This window comes from Phycodurus eques, chromosome 7, assembly GCF_024500275.1.
Source record: "Phycodurus eques isolate BA_2022a chromosome 7, UOR_Pequ_1.1, whole genome shotgun sequence".
NCBI lineage: Eukaryota > Metazoa > Chordata > Actinopteri > Syngnathiformes > Syngnathidae > Phycodurus > Phycodurus eques.
Window position 1 is genome coordinate 17,987,214 of NC_084531.1, and position 21,305 is coordinate 18,008,518.

At 41.8% G+C, this 21,305-nt stretch overlaps 1 protein-coding gene across 2 annotated transcripts; it reads right to left on the reverse strand.

Moving 5' to 3' along the window:
• Nucleotides 1–18: 18 nt before the first annotated feature.
• Nucleotides 19–20,378, reverse strand: hif1al (hypoxia inducible factor 1 subunit alpha, like). Of its 2 annotated transcripts, XM_061680772.1 has the most exons (15): nucleotides 20,217–20,377; nucleotides 16,442–16,632; nucleotides 16,215–16,363; nucleotides 12,961–13,042; nucleotides 12,723–12,838; nucleotides 12,367–12,551; nucleotides 9,237–9,343; nucleotides 8,997–9,144; nucleotides 8,010–8,203; nucleotides 6,191–6,363; nucleotides 6,019–6,120; nucleotides 3,647–3,795; nucleotides 1,492–1,615; nucleotides 1,286–1,400; nucleotides 19–662 (listed from the first exon to the last, which is right to left on the reverse strand). In XM_061680772.1, the coding sequence occupies exons 1-15, from the start codon at nucleotides 20,312–20,314 to the stop codon at nucleotides 604–606; spliced, it is 1,992 nt and encodes a 663-aa protein (XP_061536756.1). In that variant the 5' UTR covers nucleotides 20,315–20,377; the 3' UTR covers nucleotides 19–603. The 2 variants fall into 2 exon arrangements, with proteins under 2 accessions (XP_061536756.1, XP_061536757.1); XM_061680773.1 differs by lacking the exon at nucleotides 1,286–1,400 and having other exon boundaries at nucleotides 20,217–20,378.
• Nucleotides 20,379–21,305: the final 927 nt, after the last annotated feature.

Sequence of the window (21,305 nt, forward strand, 5' to 3'; positions counted from 1 at the left end):
TCGATCGCGACAAACTGACCCATTCTAAAACCTTTTATTTCAGACATTAAAAACTAGCTTTTACATCATTGAAAGTAGCATCAACTTTGTTCATAAATTCATGCACAGAAAAAAAGAATCATGCCCCCCCAGACATACTTGGCAAAGAAAGATGATTCTGATTCTGAAAAGGAGCATACAGCTTATTCCTTCGAGTACTGTAGGTCTAAAAAAATAGCTGATGTGAAGCTTACTACTCTATTACTGCTTGTTGATAGTATAGTACACTAGGATTACAAAGCAAACGATTTTTTTTTTTTTTTTTTTTATGACCATATAAGGTGTCTGGCACATGCAGAATAAAAGAAATGCTGCAAAAGGTGATACCACTCTATGGACTTGATAAATGTACAAATGATTGGAAGTGTAGAAAAAATATGTCACTGAAAGGCCTTTTTTCTACAGAGCAGCAAAGCATCACGGGAGTGCGTGTGCACATTTTCTGAGCTTAAGATGTGGCTGGTTGGCTGGTTGGCTGGCCGCCGTCTGAGTGCGTGCAGAAGACAAAAGATCATGATGAAGACCACGATGAAGATGAGGAACAGAATGATGATGACAGCTTGGTCATGACATCGGAGACAAATCAGGGGGCGGCTGAGATTTGAAGATGTCCAACATCAGTGCTGCCAAACATAAAATGTTATATTTTATGTCAATGTAGAAGATTTACAGTATATTATACATGGTATTTAATGTCAATGTACCTCAAATGTAGAAGTGTAATATTGACATCATATTTAATAACTATGTCGCAAACTGGTCTCTTAACATCTATGTATATTTAGATAATATTTTGTGTGTACATGTTTATGTGTAACATCCATCCATCCATTTTCTGAGCTGCTTCTCCTCACTAGGGTCGCGGGCGAGCTTGAGCCGATCCCAGCTATCATCGGGCAGGAGGCGGGGTATACCCTGAACTGGTTGCCAGCCAATCGCAGGGCACATACAAACAAACAACAATTCGCACTCACATTCACACCTATGGGCAATTTAGAGTCTCCAATTAATGCATGTTTTTGGGATTTAGGAGGAAACCGGAGTGCTCGGAGAAAACCCACGCAGGCACGGGGAGAACATGCAAACACCACACAGGCGGGGCCGGGGATTGAACCCCAGTTCCTCAGAACTGCGAGGCTGACGCTCTAACCAGTCGGTCACCGTGCCGCCTATGTGTAACATTAACATCATATTTTCTATATCATATTTCCAACCTCTTTAAGCCATTTTAGTTGAGAAAACCTACATGTGGTGTCAGAGAGTCCTCTCAAGCTCCCCAAGATGGGATCCCTATCTGTAAGAAGATGACTCCGCCCCTTGGCGCTCAGCTCCCCCCCTGATTGGCTCTCCTCCAGACAACCCTGCGATCCAAAAACATCCTCCACGTTTAACAACACCACGCCCTCTACCCCGATGGCCATTGGCCGACATGATCGTCGTCATCTCGCTCACCAGCAGCGTGTGGCTCAGCAGCAGCTGGTCCTCCAATGCGTCGGCGCCACAATCGTTGTGCTTGTAACGCTTGTCGTCCGTCGCCATCAGTCGGGACACAGAATCCTCGTCTGGGTTGCGAGCCCTGAGAGACACCAGTTTGTATCTATTTAAATTTTACAATCCATTGCTATTTTTCTTTATTAAAAACGTAACATTAAAAAGGTGGTGGGCTTTGGGGACACTGTAAGCGATAACTGGCATTTCAAATAATTGAAATGGGAGAAAATTTGATTTAATACAGGAATATGATGAGTTATGAGATTGGTCAAGGAATTAAACTATTAAGTCAAGGTACAACTGTATGTGCTATTTTGTTTAAATATACACTGCACATTTGTTTAGTTTAAAAAAAATGCAGACTTTTGTGCCAGACAAACAGAACAGTTGGTCGTATGGTTTCCTGTTTTTTTCTGTTTTCTCTCTCTCTCTCTCTCTCTGTTAAACACAGAAACTACTTCTTTCTTTTATCTAAGTAAAAATTTCATTTTCTTCTCTCATAAAACTCCAACTCTATTATCGCAGCATTATTTTGGGGGGAATTTGTATTGATAATTACATTGTATCTGAAATGAACAGCAGGGAAAGCTCTCCATCAAACACGCCAGGTTCCCTCTCGTCATTGTCGGAGTCAGTCTCGTTGCCATCCGGCTCCTCAGAAATGATGCCGGCTTTTACGAAAGCTCGAAGAACAGTGCAAGCAGACACGTTAGCACGAGCATCCACAATCCATTCACAAATTGTGGCGTAACTCGCCCGGCGCTGCCTCCTAGTCTTAGTAAAGCTGTGTTCGCCATCTGTCATCCATCGCTCCCACGCCGCTCGCAACTTCACTTTGAACGCCCTGTTTACACCGATGTCCAGCGGTTGGAGAATGATGGCAAGCTCCAAGTTATTGCACTCTTTCGAATGGTGACTGTAGAGACGCTTCTCCTGGCTGTTCGTTGCTCAATAATCCATTGCTCGAGTTGGTCTTCCAACTGGGGCCACCTCGCCTTGTTTCCGCGGAAACTCGGCTTCGTCTTCTTGACTTGACGAAGCTCGTTTTCCTGCTTCCTCCACTTGCGAACCATGCATTCGTTGATCTTGAATTCTCTCGCGGCTGCTCGATTCCCATGTCCCTCCCTCCGTGTAACTGATAGCTTGCAGTTTAAACTGTGCTTCGTAAGCGTGTCTCTTCGTAGGTGCCGTTTTCGGGGGTTCTTAGCCAAACCGATGTTGTTTTGCACAACGCACACCCCGGCGCTATATACCTACTGGGGGCGTGCCTTTAGCGCCGTCTGTCACGCGCACCCTTCCCCCTTTAACGTCCACATGCTGTACTCAGTCACGTCCGCCTTTCCTCTATATAAAAAGCCTGTCGGCAGGAAATTCTCCCAGTCAGTCAAGCGGAGCGCTCATCAAAGTCAGACAACAACATTTACAGAATTTGGAACGCGGTGCACACATAAGGCGCGACGCATTATTTTTGGTTAATCAGAGACACTTTAAATGGTGGCAGGTGTGGTAAATTTTTAACAGCCATACCCCCAAGTTATAAGAGGATGGGCACAACCACATTATCTCAGTTTCTGACTTTTACATCATCTCTCGAAAAGATTTTTTCAATTAAGTTGTACAAGTTATAGGTCACATTCTTGGTGGAAGAGTTTTGAAATTAACTGTTAGTCTCTTCTTTGATATCACAAAAACATGGCATTTAAACAGGGGTGTGTAGAGTTTTTATATCCACAATATTTTTTCACATCACCTCTTAATTTTTATCAGTCTTTAAAAACATGTTTAGTTTTTCTCAATGCAGTTGCTTTTTAATAATGAAGCCCAGCTTGATTGTTTAAAAAAAATAATTGTTAAAACAGATGCGTTTGCCTACAATATGACTATCATTGCATATTTTGACATCTTTCCATCATATGAGTTAATTCATTAAAAAAAATATTTTTTTGCGTTAAATTCTGGTGTGTTCAGATTTTTCTCTCACAAAAGTAGTCACTTCATACACATGAAATGTAATTATTTTCTCACCATACTCCGGTATAATTTAGCATTTTCTCATAATATTCTGACTTTATTTTGGCATAATCTTTCTTCTGCTTGTTTCTATATTGTTTCCTACCGTTTCCTGTTTATGGAGGTGAGCTCTGGTGGTGGCTCGGCATGAACGTCAGAGTTAGCCCCCGAGACAGCGCTGAAGAAGCTGAGCTGGAAGTCGTCGTCCATGGAGATGTACGGAGCCAACATGTCCAGATCTATGCTGTCCATCACCTGACATCAACAACAGCTGTTGTCAGAATCATCTTTATTTGCCAAGTATGTCCAAAAAACACAGAAGGAATTTGTCTCCATCAACTTACCACACATCTGCGGGACACCATTCAATGACACCCAATACTAAAATGTGGCCTTTACAAGATATTGTACAAATAGTGGCCCAAGCCATTTATTTGCATTTTGTTTATTCATATTAAACAATATTATTATTATAGTATATAACAATTTAGGTTAAGTGGAAGTTAAAAATGAAGTAAAACAAAAATATTAGTATATTAAATAAAATTTATGGACTACTGGAATGCTAATTATCAAGATCCTGTATCTTTTGAAAAAACAAACACAAACAAACATATATATACAATGGGGCAAAAAAAGTATTTAGTCAGCCACCAATTGTGCAAGCTCTCCCACTTAAAAAGATGACAGAGACCTGTAATTTTCATCATAGGTATACCTCACCTATGAGAGACAAAATGAGAAGGAAAAAAAATAAAAATCCAGAAAATCACTGTCTGATATTTAAATAATTTATTAGCAAATTATGGTGGAAAATAAGTATTTGGTCACCTACAAACAAGCAAGATTTCTGTCTCTCACAGACCCGTAACTTCTTCTTTAAGAGGCTCCTCTGTCCTCCACTCGTTACCTGTATTAATGGAACCCTTTTGAACTTGTTATCAGTATAAAAGACACCTGTCCACAACCTCAAACAGTCACACTCCAAACTCCACTATGATCAAGACCAAAGAGCTGTCAAAGGACACCAGAAACAACATTATAGACCTTCTCCAGGCTGGGAAGACTGAATCTGCAATAGGTAAGCAGCTTGGTGTGAAGAAATCAACTGTGGGAGCAATTATTAGAAAATGGAATACATACAGGACCACTGACAATCTCCCTCGATCTGGGGCTCCACGCAAGATCTCACTCCGTGGGGTCAAAATGATCACAAGAAAAGTGAGCAAAATCCCAGAACCACACTGAGAACCTAGTGAATGACCTGCAGAGAGCTGGGACCAAAGTAACAAAGGCTACCATCTGCAGCACACTACGCCGCCAGGGTCTCAAATCCTGCAGTGCCAGACGTGTCCCCCTGCTTAAGCCAGTACATGTCCAGCCCTGACTGAAGTTTGCTAGAGAGCATTTGGATGATCCAGGGGAGGATTGGGAGAATGTGTGGTCAGATGAAACCAAAATAGAACGTTTTGGTAAAAACTCAACTTGTTGTGTTTGGAGGAGAAGGAATGTTGAGTTGCATCCAAAGAACACCATAAATACTATGGAGTTGAAAGTTGTTGCCCAGCAACAGCCCCAAAACATCACTGCTCGAGAGGAGATCTGCATGGAGGAATGGGCTATAATACCAGCAACAGTGTGTGAAGACATCTGACCTCTGTCATTACCAACAAAAAGTATATAACAAAGTATTGAGATGTTTGAGTAAAATGAAGATTTTAGTATTATTCTTGAAACAACTGACGACATAATTACAAATTTGTCATTTACATCCTTTTCAGAAAAATAAAAATGGTCAAAACGTAAAGCTTTTTTTAGCCTTTTAAATATTTTCCAGAGCTGTGTATACTCATTGTTTATTTCATGTATTTATTTATTTTTATAAAAAGATACCTTTTTGATCATTTTTCTTATATATTTTTTGTGTTATATATTTAAAAATGTAAAACTAAATATACTAAAAATGGTCAAAGATAGATTCCATATTGTTTTATCAATTCACTTATATTTAATGAATTTTTAAGACGATGTATTTGTTGTAAGTTTATAATCATATATATATTATATATTCTAAAAAATGTAAAATAAAAAAAATCTAGAAAGGATGTTATATATTTAATGATTTTAATTTTGAAACATTTATTGAAAAAAAAAATAAGACACCAGGAAAGTTATTTGGTAATTGAAAAAAATATTTCTATTTTCTGAATTTGTTGTATCTTTTTTATTATAACAAAATATGTATTTAAAAAATGTTTCAAAATATCCATCCATCCATCCATTTTCTCCCGCTCATCCGAGGTCGGGTCGCGGGGGCAGTAGTTTTAGCAGGGACACCAACAAAATTCCCCCTTTCAGTGTGACACAATACAATTTTACAAACAAATATTGTGATGACAATACCCCATCAAAAATATTTTTTTCTTGCGTTGGATGTCATGTACCTAATGAAGTGTTCTGACACACAAGTGTGCTTACCTGCTGCGTCTTTTCTTGCGTCTTCTCGCCATCTTCTGGCCAAAAAGCAAAGAACTTCTCGACCTCACTGGTGTCCAGCACAGTGTCACTGTCGTTCGGACTCTGGAAAAAAACATCTCATCAGCGGGGGACGGCTCGCTTCCCACATTAAGTGCACGAGCTTTGTATTTACCGGCGCTGGCTCGGGATCCGGCGAGGATGACGACGAGGATGAAGAGGGCGGTGGAGTGTCGGGGTTAAAGATGGGAAAAAGGAGCTGCCGCAGCTGCGGGGTACAGAGGTCCAGAGGGTCCTCGGGGACGTCGCTCGGGCTGCGTGGCGTGGCGAAGGACAGCGCCACAAAGTCTAAGTCACGCAAAACACATTCAACGATTATTACAATTCATCACGTACAGTGGTACCTTGGACTTACGAGTTTAATTTGGTCTGTGAACAAATTAACTATGTGTACAGTGGAAACAAAATACCGGTAGAATGTACTAATGGGGGCAGAGGGTCATCTGATATAGCCGATTCTCCATTACATCGAAGCACTTTTTCTTTTTTTTTGAGGCCATATGCATCCATATTACTGTAGAGTACAAAGTTATTGTTTAGTATGGTTTTTTTTGTGGCCTAAAATAGCCCAGTACAATACAAAGTTATTGTAAATAAATATTTTTTAAAAAAGCTTGAAAATGTTTGAAAGGGGCGACACGGTGACAGACTGGTTAATACATCTGCCTCACAGTTCAAATTCGGCCTCGCCTGTGTAGTTTGAATGTCCTTCCCCGTGCCTGCGTGGGTTTTCTCCGGGTACTCCGGTTTCCTCCCACATCCCCAAAACATGCATATTAGGTTCATCGAAGACTTTAAATTGCCCATAGGTGCGAAAGGTTGTTTGTTTATATTTGCCCTACGATTGGCTGGTGACCAGCTCAGGGTATACTCCGCCTCTCGCCCAGAGTCAGCAGGGATTTCGTATTCCTCAGAGCCATGCCGCTCTCTCTCGCTCTATGCACAATAGTACCGTCATCACATGGCCGCAATGTCAAATGGAATGTGAGGCACATCTTTTGGAATTGGATCTAGTCAGATTGTATATTTGTGACCCGGAAATACAAGAAGTCCCATTCTCTGCCTGTATTGTGCCATAGCGCCAGTAAACAACAGTGGCCAATTCTGGAACCGACAGACTTTGCCAACTGCATTTAAAGTGACAAATGGAAACTATTTCTGGACACATTGTTCAGTCCCAACGCTGTTTCATCCGATATCCGTTATATCGGGGTCCGTTTTTATTGAGGTTCCACCGTAGTATATCAAAGTTTCCCATTGAAATAAACTAAAATGCCATTAATCTGCTCCAGAACATAGTTATTATAATAAAGAAAAATAGCACTGAACTGCAAAATGAGCCATGGAGAACTAGAGTGAGCTAACTCAATTTTTGTTACTTTTAAGTACAGAAATGAATACAAAAAAGATGAATAAGGTTTAGTGCCAATTTTGATAAATGGGAAGCAGACCATTATTGCACTCAGCACTTGATTCATCAGCGCAACAACTACTTGGTGAGGATTTTATTTACTTAGTTTTTATTTTGTCTTTTTTTTAAAAATTGCAGTTGACTTTATATTATTTTTTTTTAAATACATCACAGTTTTGATGATTTTTTTTTTAAATCACATTGGATTTTATTTACTTTTACAGGTGATGATCAACTTTTTTAAAACCTGAGGTTAAATTTTTTTTTTGCTTTTTTCAACAGCGGACAATGTTTTAAATTTTTTTTCACATTACTGCTTACAAATCAGTCATTTTTTAAATTTAGTTTTTGTCAATAAAGTAGACTTTTGTTCATTAATAAAGCAGAGTGTGTTTTTTTTTTTTTTAAAGATTATGTTTGCTGTTACGGCACAGATTTATTGGCATAAAAAATAAAAATAAATAAAAATAAAAAAATCACAACAGAATTCATGTTAATAAAAACAACCAAACTGGCATCAGACCTCCTGTCAGTGGAGTGACGGCATCCGCATTTTCTGGAGTGGGCAGGAGAAGCGTCTCCGGCTTGGTGCTGCTGGCACTCTCTTCCAGGTCTGTCTCTTCGTTGAGGCTCTCAGATTTGAGTTGATCAGCTTTGAGGGAACCATCCGCGCAGATCTGCTCCGAGGAGAAAACTACGTCCGACTCCTCCACGGCGCTGCAAAGAAGAATTGCAAATTAAATTGTATAGTATATAGTGTATTGTAATTGTATATGAATAGTGAAAAATTGGAAGTGATGACAGGCCCCTCCTCAAATGTTTATAATTGCCTATATGCTCCAGCACGCCCGCGACCCTAGTGAGGATAAGCGGAACGGAAAACGGACGGACGGATATTAATAGTTTAAACCAAAAATATACCACAGGCTATATGATCCCAAAACACTTTAATATCATTTCAAACTCATCTTAGAACATTCTCCTTCAAAATAAATGGCTTTTGATCAAATTGATTTTGAAAAAAAATGCACCAGAAGTGCAAGCCTATGCTGACATATTTAAATCTTAAACAGCTGAGATATTTCACTTCAACATACGTCCTACTGTATAAAAATCACTTCGTTTCTATCTGGGCTTTGGCCTCATCTTGTGGAATCTTAGGGCATGATAGAAAAAGCACTAAAATACGCCAAGAACCATGAATAAGTGGGTTTTTCAGTGAACAATGGAGAATAGGTTAAAAAAACGTAAAGAGGTGAACTCACAAATCATGAACTGTGAATATCCCGGTGATTACTGAGCATGTAATTTCAAAACGACTGCCTATAATTTTGTCAAGCATTTTTATTTCCTACTTATAACATCATACGGTATACTATAGTACTACTGCACATGTAGCAGCGCATTTGGATTGAAAAAAAAAACAATCAATGTATTGCTTTATATAGAATACAGTTTCTCACATGGCAGATTTAGAAAATAAATCGCCCACCCCTGGTCTATGGCGTACCTGAGCACAAAGTTGAGGCAGACCACGGCCTCAGCATGTGATGTCTTGTTGTTGTAGAGGACGGTGCCTTGTGTCTCGGTCCAAACGAAGCCGCCGCCCCTCACCAGGAAGCGGTAAGGGCTGGTGCTCACCTGCCCTTTAGCCAACACTGCACAGAGAGAGAGAGAGGAAAGAAAGTAAATCGCAGTGATATGAATGATGATTTTCTCCCACCCTAGGGATCAAGTCACGAGAACATACGCGTGTGCAGACTCTTGTTGACATGTACCGAGTCCAGCGCGTGATGGAACTCGAAGGCCGAGTGGCCGATCAGATCGCCCGCCTCGTATCCCACCAGCTCACTCAACCTGGAAAACAAATAAACAGAAAAGAAAATTACACATGCCACAAGTTGAACCTCTTTTATGCTTCACAACAGGCCAATGGTACTCTTAGAAAATAGAATATCAGCCACCTCTGAGGGAAATATATTACTAATATAAAAATAATAACAATAATAGGTTGCACGGTGGCCAGCTGGTTAGCACATCTACCTCACAGTTTTGAGGTCCAGGGTTCAAAGGTTAATTGAAGACTAAATTGTCCGTAGGCGTGAATGTGTGTGTGAATGATTGTTTGTCCATATGTGCCCTGCGATTGGCTGGCGACCAGTTGAGGAAATTATAAACACCTTTGGGGGGACGTCAATTACATTTTTTAAGAGTGGAGTATTACTGTAATTCCTACTGCACTAACTCCCAAAGCGAACAGACATATTCCCACATTATGCTTGGATCAGACTACAAGACAAATTTGGTGTTTCATGGTGGCACTATGTCAAGACTACTGCCATAAAATCTTGCCATATCACGGTCAGCCACTGGCAACACTACATGACATTTATTCCGATACCACCATATCTTGTATTTTACGATCGCTGGACTTTATCTTGTCAAATCAAACGCTGTCAGGGACGGGCGGGACCAGAAAACATTTCACCCGTCAACGCGGCCGGATACACCCATTACTATGGCGATGACAACAACAATGGATCGCACCAATGTATTGTGTGTGTGTGTGTGGGGGGGGGGAACAAAATGAGGAAAAGCGCGTGGTGGTCGTCACCGGTGTTCAGGAGAGGACGTTTTGGGCTGTCCATTTACAAAGGGCTAGAGGTATGTTCACATACTTTTACTATGGCTCGCAAGCAGGCAACAAAATGTTAGGTAGCCTAGCAAGCTAGTGGTAGCACTAACGTTTGTACGTAAACATGCCGGCATTCTGTTGAACCATCCTCTGAAGCTTCGGTAAACTTTGGTTTGTGCGTGTGAATAAAGGTTGACAACGGCGACGAAATACGTTGAGAACAGCAAGCAATGGAGGCAATGCGACGATCACAATAAGCAACCCTATTGGTCGAAGTCAATGTGCGCTGTCGGAGCGTTGTCGTTCATATGTCACACTACACAGAAAATATCCCAACAAAAATAAAAAATGCTAGACTTTTCATTTTGGTGTCATAGGGCTATCGCAGGGCCAAAACATTGGTCGTGGATTATGTCACACCACAAGAGGTTTTGTAATTCCCGGCAAAATATGTCAAGCGCGATCTGGGAAATTGCCCACGATAACAAATCCGACCAATATCGGGGCTAAAATCCTGTAGTTTGATTGAGGCATTACTGCCATACAGTGCCGTGAAAAAGTATTGACCCCCTTCTCAAATTCTTAGATTTTTGCATAGTTTCCCCACTTTGTTTAAGATAAACAAACAAATGTAAATATTAGACAAATACAACCTAGGTGAACTTAAAATACTGCTTTTAAATGGTGATTTCTTTAATTCAGGAAAAAAAACCTATTGAAAGTTACCTGGCCCTGTGTGAAAAAGTAATGGCCCCCTTAACCTAATAACTGGTTGGGACATCCTTAGCAGCGACAACTGAAATCAAGCATTTTCTATAACTGGCAATGAGTCTTTCACATCTCTGTGGAGATATTGTGGCCCACTTTTCCTTGCAGAATTGTTTGAATTCAGCAAACATTGAGAGTTTTGGAGCATGAACGACCTTTTTAAGGTCATGCCACTGCATTTCAATTGGATTCAAGTCTGGACTTTGACTAGGCCAATCCAAAACCTTCATTTTGTTCTTTTAAGCCATTCATAAGTTCCCCTTCAAGATTTACTTTTAAAGAGCAGAATTCATGGTCCATCAATCACAGCAAGTTGTCCAGGTCCTGAAGGAACAAAGGAGCCCAGGACCATCACAAAGTTTGACTGTTGGTATGAGGTTCTTTTTCTGAAATGCTTTGCTAGATTTACACCAGCTGTAACGAGACGCACACCTTCCAAAAAGCTCAACTTACATCTCATCAGTTGTTATAATAGTCTCCCGAAAATCTTCGGAATTATTCAGGTGTTTTTTTGGAAAAGTAAGACGAGCCTTTGTTCTTTTTGGTCAGCAGTGGTTTTGACCTTGGAACTCTGCCATGGATATTCCATTTTTGCCCAGTCTCTTCCTAATTGCTGTGACATGAACACTGACCTTAACTGAGGCAAGGGAGGCCTGCAGTTCTTTAGAAGTTGTCCGGAATTCCTTTGTGGCCTCCTTGATGAGTCATTGCTGTTCTCTATGGTAATCTTTGTAGGCCGGCCACTACTGGGAAGGTTCACCAATGTTCCATGTTTTCTCCATGAGAGGATAATTGCTCTCCCTGTGGTCTGCTGGAATCCTAAAGCTTTAGAAATGGCTTTGTAACCCTTGGATGTCAATTACTTTATATCTCAACTGTTTCTTTGGATTGTGTCATTTTATTGCAGCTTTTTTAGATATTTTGTCTGACTTGATTTTGTCGGGACAGATTCTGTTTAAGTGATTTCTTGATTAAACAGATCTGGAGGTAACCTGGTTTGGGTGTGATTAGTGAAAATTAACCAAAAATTGTGATTGGCCGCAATTAATTCATGATTTAACAAGGCGGGTAATTAATTTTTCACACAGGGCTAGGTCACTGAATATTTTTTTTTCTTAATAAAAGAAAACACCATTTAAAAACTGCATTTTAAATTCACTTGGGTTATATTTGTCTGGTATTTATATTTCTTTGATGATCTCAAACATTAAAGTGGGGAAACTATGCAAAAATATAAGCATTTAAGAAGGGAGCCAATACCTTTTCCACTGCACTGTATATTAAAGTTGGAAACCATTCCACTTGCTGGAATTGATGGGTAACTGCCCCTCTCGGCCCCAATGCAAGTGGACACTGAACTACCAAAAATTTAAATAAGAATTACTTAAAATTACTGTCAAAACAATAAACTTTCAATGCGTCCTTGGCGGAGGTTTACGTCTATCTGGATACGTGGGACAGAGGCTTTGGTGGTCACCTGCCCTCGCAGTGAGTGAAGCGCATGTCCATGCTGTGGCGGGTGAGGAAGGTGTGCGTGTCCAGGGGGAAGTCCACGCTGGACGGGTGGGGGACAGGCTCGCACAGCAGCATCATCACCGAGTCCACAGGGGGCCCCGCAGACGAGTCACCCAGTGCACGCATGTGACCCGTGCAGTGGAATACCTGACAGAGAGAGGCAACCGAAGGCTTTTAAAATGCCGACACTTTCCACAAACCCTTAGACAAGTTAAATCTGTTAAAATACACACCATTTTCGGATAAGCAGTTCAGAAATTGGATGGATGGCTATAAAAACAGTGTGTGTGTGTGTAAGTGTGTGCGTGTGTTTAGTACCTTCCAGCTGGCAGACTTGATGTTAACAGTGCGCCCCCTGTTGGTTAATGTGCATTTCATTCGGAGAAAGAAGTTCCTCTGACTCAGCTGACCGCCGCTGACTTTTTTACTGCACACTAAATACAAAAAGAGAGTATGTTTTGCTTTTTAACCTGCCCTCTTCTTAACATTACATACAACTACATCATCATCATGAAAATAATATGAAAGATACACTATATGATCGGGTGCAACTAACCTGGGTGCAGAAGAAGGTCCCTGAGCTCCTCTTGGTCGCAGGGATGAACAAATTCGTACACACTCTGACCCAGAAGCTCCAACTATGAAACACAAACAAATAGAACCACATTTATTTATACTGATGTACAAAACTAATGCGAAGGAACAGATGAGAAAAGAGGAGGACAATGGCAAGGAGGGGGAAGAAGGAGAGGATGAGGAAGAGCAGGAGAAAGAAGAGGAAAAAGTGAAGGAACAGAAGGAGGAATACTTTTGCCTTTTTTTTTTTTTTTTTTATATCATTTTCTCTCATTTTCCCATGGGTTTGATGTTTTTTTCAAATATTTTGGAATTGTTTAAGATGCTTTGGCATAGATAATGTTAGAAAACTGTAGTTGTTTGTTTACATTCAAACTCAGCCTATAGCAAACGTGAATGACGTCGTGCACGCTGTGATTGCAAGATTATAATTTCAGTATCCTGAGCAGACATCTGTGATCCCGGCACCCTCATACTGGTTCTTAAGAGACTTAAATCTTGCTCTTCTCTCTCATCTCCTAACAGCGTCATGTGCAACAACAGATAATAAAAATCTGTACCTCCTGTTTGCTAAATGCAGATGTAAATGGAGCTCTTGTATATCTTAATTTGAAAAAAATATTTTTGTTATTTATTATTGTATTATTATGATGTTAATTGTTGTCTTTTATGTAATGTTTTGTTGCAAGCTGCAGTTGTTGTTAAAAGTGTTCTAGCAATAAAATTTAGTTGAAGTGAGTTGAGTAATATTTTGAGTATTCTTTGTTTGGCTTTGGTAGGATTGTGCAATGTTTTTCAAATGTAAGAAGTAGTTAAACGGGGTCAACAACTCATGAGGACAACAGAACAAGTCCTAAAGCTCCCCTACTGCATGAAAAACTATTTTGGAGACCATTTAAGGCCTCTTTATACTCCCGCGCTTGCGCGGCCGACAACGCCCGCATTGCATCACGTGACCGACGAATTGGCCCGCGCGGCCCTGTGTGTCGCTTGACACGTACGCGGCAAAAATTTTGCTGCGCGTAGAATGCCGCAGAGATCATCTCTCGCCATTGGTCCGTTTTAGTCACAGGCTGTGATGATGTAATCAGCGTTCCTCCCGGTTCCACATTGCACCTACGCCGCCGCCAGCCTTCTCGATCGATTTTGCAGCATAATTAAACGTATCATCTGGTCATCTAGGCCCATTTGTTTTAGCAGACGCTGTTCCACGGTCGCCATTGTTGTTACTTTGTTCCTTGTTACGGAAAGGAAAGTCAAGTCAAGTCAAAACGGCTATGGGAAATGGCCAAAAAAACACTGAGGAAATTCCACCCTCTGGCGTCCTAGCCAATACCAGCCGTAGCGACACCCCCAACTTGGAGGAGAACTGCAGCACACTTTCAAAACAGCACGCGTGGGTTGCGCTCAAGTATAAAGTTAACTGCATGCGGGATGGCTGCAGTGACGTCAGCCCGGTCGCTTGAGTAAAGAAGCCTATAGTTTCTTTGTAGAATATGCAGCCCCATTCTCCCCCTTGCCTCTTCGGAATGTCGTAAATGTCTGACAAGAGGGCTACAGATGAGCGAGCGAGCGAGCGAGAGAGAGAGACAAAAAGCTCCTCAGCTCAAATAATTGATGCCATACTGGGTGAACTTTAACCTGCTACACCTCTCCCCCTCACTGCTTTTTGACCTCACAATGCATAACCAGATAAAAGACCAGTAAAAGACTTTACCCTACGATTGACATCCATGTGCCCTGCCCCAAAGCCGTAATTCTAACGGCTTCCAACGTGACCCACTGTTGACTGATTTGTTGCCTTTAGAGATGCACATCAGCAGCAACCTGGAGCTGAACACGCTCAAGACGGTAGAGATGATCGTGGACTTCAGGAGGCATCCTTCGCCACAGCTGCCCCTCACGTTGTCCAGCTGCCTTGTGTCAACCGTCGAGACCTTCAAGTTCCTGGGAATTACAATCTCTCAGGACCTGAAGTGGGCGACCAACATCAACTCCGTCCTCAAAAAGGCCCAGCAGAGGATGTACTTCCTTCGGCTTCTGAGAAAGCACGGCCTGCCACCGGAGCTGCTGAGACAGTTCTACACAGCGGTCATCGAATCAGTCCTGTGTTCTTCCATCACAGTCTGGTTTGGTGCTGCTACAAAAAAGGACAAACTCCGACTGCAACGGACAATCAAAACTGCTGAAAGGATTGTCGGTACCCCCCTACCCATTGAGGACTTGCACGCTGCCAGAACTAAGACAAGGGCGTGCAAAATCCTCTCGGACCGTCCGCACCCCGGTCACCAGCTCTTCCAGCTCCTTCCCTCAGGTAGGCGCTACCGATCAACGCAAACTAGAACTAGTAGACATTCCAACAGCTTCTTCCCTCTTGCGATCAACTTCTTAAACACCTAACCTATAATTCCATTACAACAAGCTGGAAATTTTTTGACTTGAGTTCGTTGCCACATTTCTGTGGGGCCAATTACGTATTACTCGTGCACTCACTGTAGTTGTCTCACCATGCTGCACTATTTGCATATACTGGCCACTCATGCCAGAGTAGCATCTGCTCCATTTGCACACTGATTGAGGAGTATCTGTAACATTTGCACAACCGACATTGTCCCAGATGATCGCACTACTCGCCACTTTAAACCGCATACACTCCTTGAAGTCTCGGCGCCCTTTGCACAATGGTCATTGCACCGGACTATTGCAATATTAGTCGTTCGAACTGCTCTAAGTGCTAGAGGACTCTGCATCTTTTTGCACAATTGTTTTTTGTCAATGTCTTTATGTCCCCAAAGTGTTCTGTAAATTGACTGTCTGTTGTACTAGAGCGGCTCCAACTACCGGAGACACATTCCTTGTGTGTTTTGGACATACTTGGCAAATAAAGATGATTCTGATTCTGATATTTGTGTATTTTGTGTAAAATAATATATTTATCTGTACTTATTTTCCCCCTAACATTTTGTGTTACATCTAATATATTTTTTAAATATATTTTTATTTATATATAATATATTTTCACTGTCTTACTTTTTATTATTTCAAAATATTTTAGGACTTTTGAAGTTATATTTTTGCTTTTTGTCTTATATATTATCTCATGTTTATGTATTTGTTTTGGTATTATGTTTGTCGGAGTATTTTAGTTGTAATTTTTCTCCCCTCCAATCTTATCCCCTAATATTTGTGCATTTTTTTAACTACGTTTTTGCAGTATTTGTAGCATTGTGTTACCTGCGGGATGCCGACGTGCTTACTGACGTTGTCGGTCAGGTAGATCATATCTCCCTCCGTCGTAATCACCACCATAAAGCCCGAAAGCGCCTGAGTGTACAGGATGTCCGCTGGGTCCTCATCCCCCTCAGAATTCGGAATCTCTGCTCCTGAGACAGAAATTTTTTAATTAAGGTCCGAGCCGCCACTTTGGTTGGAAGCGGCCACATTGTAATATATCTTTTTACCGGGATGGAGGAGGCGGTGCATCCGCAGAAAGCTGAGCGCGACCCTTATGATGGCAGCCTTGTCCAGGTGTGTGGAGACACGTCTGGGTAGGGGTAGGGTTCGAGCCAGGTCATAGAACAGTTCGGTCTCCTTACCCCGCCTGCAGCGAGCCGCGTCGCGAGAGCGCAACTTCCTCTGTTCTGAGCTGCTCCTGAACCAGGAAGAAAGAGGACACCAGTCAGTTCAGAATAAAGCTTTTCTATGCAAATTATATTTCCAAATAAAACATCACTTTACAAACCATACATAAAAAAAAGCATATCTTCATGAACCATATTTCTAAATAAAACTTCACAAAACAAACTATTTCTGAATGAAACTTCACCATACAAAACATATATCACAACAACACTACACTAATATCCATCCATCCATCCATCCATCCATTATCTGAGCCGCTTATCCTCACAAGGGTCGCGGGAGCGCTGGAGCCTATCCCAGCTATCATTGGGCTGGAGGCGGGGTACACCCTGAACTGGTTGCCAGCCTATCGCACATATAAACAAATAACCATTCGCACGCACGTCCACACCTACGGAAAATTTAGAGACCTCAACTAACCTAACATGCATGTTTTTGGGATGTGGGAGGAAACCGGAATGCCCGGAAAATAACCCACGCAGGCACGGAGAGAACATGCAAACTCCACACAGGCGGGGCCGGGGATTGAACCCCGGTCCTCAGAATTGTGAGGCAGACGCTCTAACCAGTCGTCCACCGTGCTTCCACTACACTGATATACAAACTATATTTCAAAACGCTTCACTCATACCATTGACCAGATGCGGGCCTTCAAAACACTAACATGTACATTCCAAATGTATAATATACGCCTTCAAAATAAAACACAATCTGATGCAGCCCTTCAAAATAAAACACTTAACATTTGCAGTATATTATTGATCAGAGGATAAGCGGTAAAGAAAATGGATGGATAAAGCCCTTGAAAATACAACATCACATTCCCTACAAACCAAATGTGGCCCTTCAAAATAAAACACCTCATTCAAATCAATCGGATGCAGCCCATCTAAAAAAAACAAAAAAAACATCACATTCCATATCCATTTGATATAGCTCTTCAAATTAAAACAACCCAACACGCCGCTTCAAATCAAAACACCTCAATTCATATTATTCTGATGCAACCCTTCAAAATGAAACCCCTCAATCCATATTGAAATGTCAACCTTCAACAAAACATGATCTGATGCAGCCTTTCAAAAATAAAACCTCCATATTTCCTATCATTGGTCTGAAACAGCCCTTCCCAATAAAACGTGTATTCCTTTGATGCAACCCTTCAAAATAAAACAATCAGATGCAGCCCTTCAAAATAAACCAACATTTACAGTATATTATTGATTAGATACGTCCCTTCAAACTAAAATACCTACATGCATATAATTGATGTGGTTCAGTCCTTCAACTAAAAACACACCCACCTGATGCTGTCCTTAAATAAAAAAGACCTACGTTCCATTTCATTGATCTTATGCATCCCTTCCCACTAAAACACAATCTGACGAAGCCCTCCACAATACACCAGCTACACTGCATTGTAGCATCATGCGTCATTGGTGCGTCTTTCTTCCTTTAAAAGCAGGAATGTTACAAATGTGGCCGGCACGGTGTTCGACTGGTTTGCACATCTGCCTCACAGTTCTGGGGACCGGGGTTCAAATCCCGCCCCCGCCTGTGTGGAGTTTGCATGTTCTCCCTGTGCCTGGGTGGGTTTTCTCCCACGTCCCAAAAACATGCGTGGTAGGTTGATTGAGGACTCTAAATTGCCCGTAGGTGTGAATGTGAGCGCGAATGGTTGTTTGTTTCTATGTGCCCTGCGATTGGCTGCCGACCGGTTCAGGGTGTACCCCGCCTCCCGCCCGAAGATAGCTGGGATAGGCTCCAGCAGCCCGCGACCCTAGTGAGGATAAGCGGTAAAGGAAATGGATGGATGTTAAAAATGTTTCCTGGCCCTGTGATGGGAGTGCTTCCCCGTCCTCCACTTCTACACTAAGAACAACCCTTCTGCGGAACAAACAACCTGGATAGCCAAAATTAAAAAAAGAGGAAACTCCAAAAGAGGAGAGAATATCATGTTTCTAAAACGGCTTCTCGGCTGCTGACAAACTGTTGGACGCTAGCCACTTGACACCCCCCCCCCCCCCACTCGTCCTTCCCGGCAATCTGAGAACATTGCAGATGGGACAACAACACACTTTTTCATTCCGCCTCTGACACACGCACATAGTGCAAACAAACAAAAAAAAAGAGTGTGTGTGAGTCCTGCACAACTGTATTGCTGTGCCATCATGCAGGAACACTCAGTCCTTGTGCAACTTGGCTCGCGTGTGCGTGCGTGTGTGCGCGCGCGTGTGTGTGTGTGTGTGTGCGAGTGAGTGAGTGAGTGAGTGAGTAGGTGCAAGACGTGACAGGAGGCGCTCCTCTTGTTTATATTTTCTTGTCATGTGAATGGGAGCCTGAAACAGCCACACGCAGACGTGCCAGGAAAAGAACATGCAGCTGACATGAACAAGCGCGCAGGCAGATCTTAAACTCTGAATTGCAAATTCAACTTTTGCCCCGCTTGGACTGGAACATGCTGTTCATCAAAGCAGGAAGTGTGTGTTTTGGTCCGTTTTAGTCAAATAGAGACGCGCTTTTTTGTTTGGATATGGATTATGCAGTTTTCAATAGGCAGATTGCGTCACGGATTTAGGTCCCTTTCATACAGATAAGATTACACCACCATTTTGACGAACATTTTACCTGTACCACTTTTAGGGGGGTTTACGGTAGTGAACATTTAACCTGCAGATGTAAGGTAGCCTTATTTTAAGTTGCACAACTTTGAGGATTTACAGTACTCTTATATCAACCTGCGCAACTTCGGGGGGGGGGGGGGGGGGGGGGGGGGTTCAGGTCGTCTCTGCGAAACTTTTAGGGGATTTGAGGTCATCCCTATTCACCCTTTAGGGATTTAAGTACAGTGGTGCCTTTTAGTTACGAGTTTAATTAGTTCCGTGACCACACTCGTAAATCATAACACTCGTATCTCTAATCATCTGTCCCCAGTGGAATGAATGGAAATGAACTTAATCTGCTCAGACCATTCAAGATTTCTTAAACACTATTCCAAATCCCAAAATTGCCTCACAATCACACTGTTAAATTCATTCAGGACATCTTGGGCGTTAGCCACATTTCACAAATTTCATAATAGAATTCCCACAATTCATAAATATTTTACATAATTACATCTTCCTCATACATTTTTTAAAGGGATTCAAACCATTCGCTCTCAGGTCTCACAACATTTACAGTATATTATTGATTAGATACATCCCTCAGGTCACACACAATCTACATTTCAACAATTCAATCAATGGACAGCATTTCAACTCAGCTTCAGTCCAAGACCGCGCGGCAGTTTTTAAACACAACCTTTTACGGTTGTGTACAAAACGAGCTCATTGAAAGAGTCATAACAGAAAAGAAGACAACTTTGTACAATAAACAAAAATCCCACATGCCAGGGACCATCACAAATGATCACAATAAGCACATAGTCACTATAAATCGTCGATTATGAGTCATACACTAGTGAGCCACCATGGATGAATTGGGTAAGAAGCCTTGCCTACACTCGACTGCTCTCACGTTTTACGAAAAGTTTCCACAAAAGATAGTTAAAACATAGGCGCCACTTGACGACAAACGTCCGTCAAATCTTACCGTCTGACGGTCACCTCGGCTTCGTCCCCGTTGTCCATATTATCGTTCGCTGGTGCCGAGTAGTCTCTTCTGTCTTTTGACTTGTTTTTGTCAGGCATGTTAAAAATAAAAAAATATATATATTAAAAAAAATGCCACTCAAGTGCCTAAGAGTCCGAGAAAATACTGTTTCCGGTTGTACGTTTTCAAAGTAAAAGTCATCGGGAGTTTGTGTTACAAGGATTCCCGGCATACAAGGGCACAAAGATCACAGAATGTAAATAATTACTGGTGTAAGACGAAGCCTCGGTTCGGAACACAACCTTTAGACCAGATAAAAGTAATGTCCGGTAAAAATGGCATTCTGCTCCATTCTTCAATCAGGCCTACTGAAAATGTACTCTATAAATACATCATTCAATACATTACTGAGCACAATTTACCCAGCGCTGCTTTAGAGTCGTGTGCATCAAACATGTCACCGACTAACCAGACTGGTTTCCGTAGTTTATCGAACCTCTTCATTTGAACGCTGTTATATGAATCAACTAAATAGTTTTCCCCTCAATTTATGACAACAGCAAGTCCAAACGCACTTGTTTTAAAATCCGTTTAATTCTGTAAAGAAAACAAGCAGCTTCCGGTGTGTGTGTGTGGTTTGATCGGCGGGCTTTTCCGGGACGCCCCACCCCCCTCCCGTCTCGGCTGTTTAGTGTTCTTCAGGGACAAAATAAAACCATGCAATGAAGGATGTGACGCTGTAACCCGATTTGCACACGGAACACTATCTGCAACAGGGACCCACTGAGTTGTACGGCAACTCGACTTGGACAAACATGAATGTAGACTAGTAAAACTGGTGGTCTACGGCAGAGCCCCATACTACACGCATGGACACAGTACCGTTTAATTACAATGGGAGCGTTCGCCGTGTCGACACCAAATGGTCACGTGATGTCCTTGGTGGCAGAAAGGCCAATGGAGGCCAATAGCCGACCACGAGTAGTCGGGTTATTCACTCTTATTTCCGTTAATTAATAAATGGTACTGTCGTGTTGCATTATGGGCTTTACATACAGAATGATTCTTAACGCTTTTACGGCAACCCAA

Bases quoted from the DNA above. Each gene is read 5' to 3' on its own strand.
- hif1al (XM_061680772.1), bottom strand. From the start codon at position 20,314: ATGCCTGACAAAAACAAGTCAAAAGACAGAAGAGACTACTCGGCACCA. The intron at 12,839-12,960 runs GTTAGTTGCACC...TTTTGTATTTAG, and splicing joins GGACCTTCTTCTGCACCCAG to TGTGCAGTAAAAAAGTCAGC. The intron at 3,796-6,018 runs GTAAGCACACTT...TGTTGATGTCAG, and splicing joins CGCAAGAAAAGACGCAGCAG to GTGATGGACAGCATAGATCT.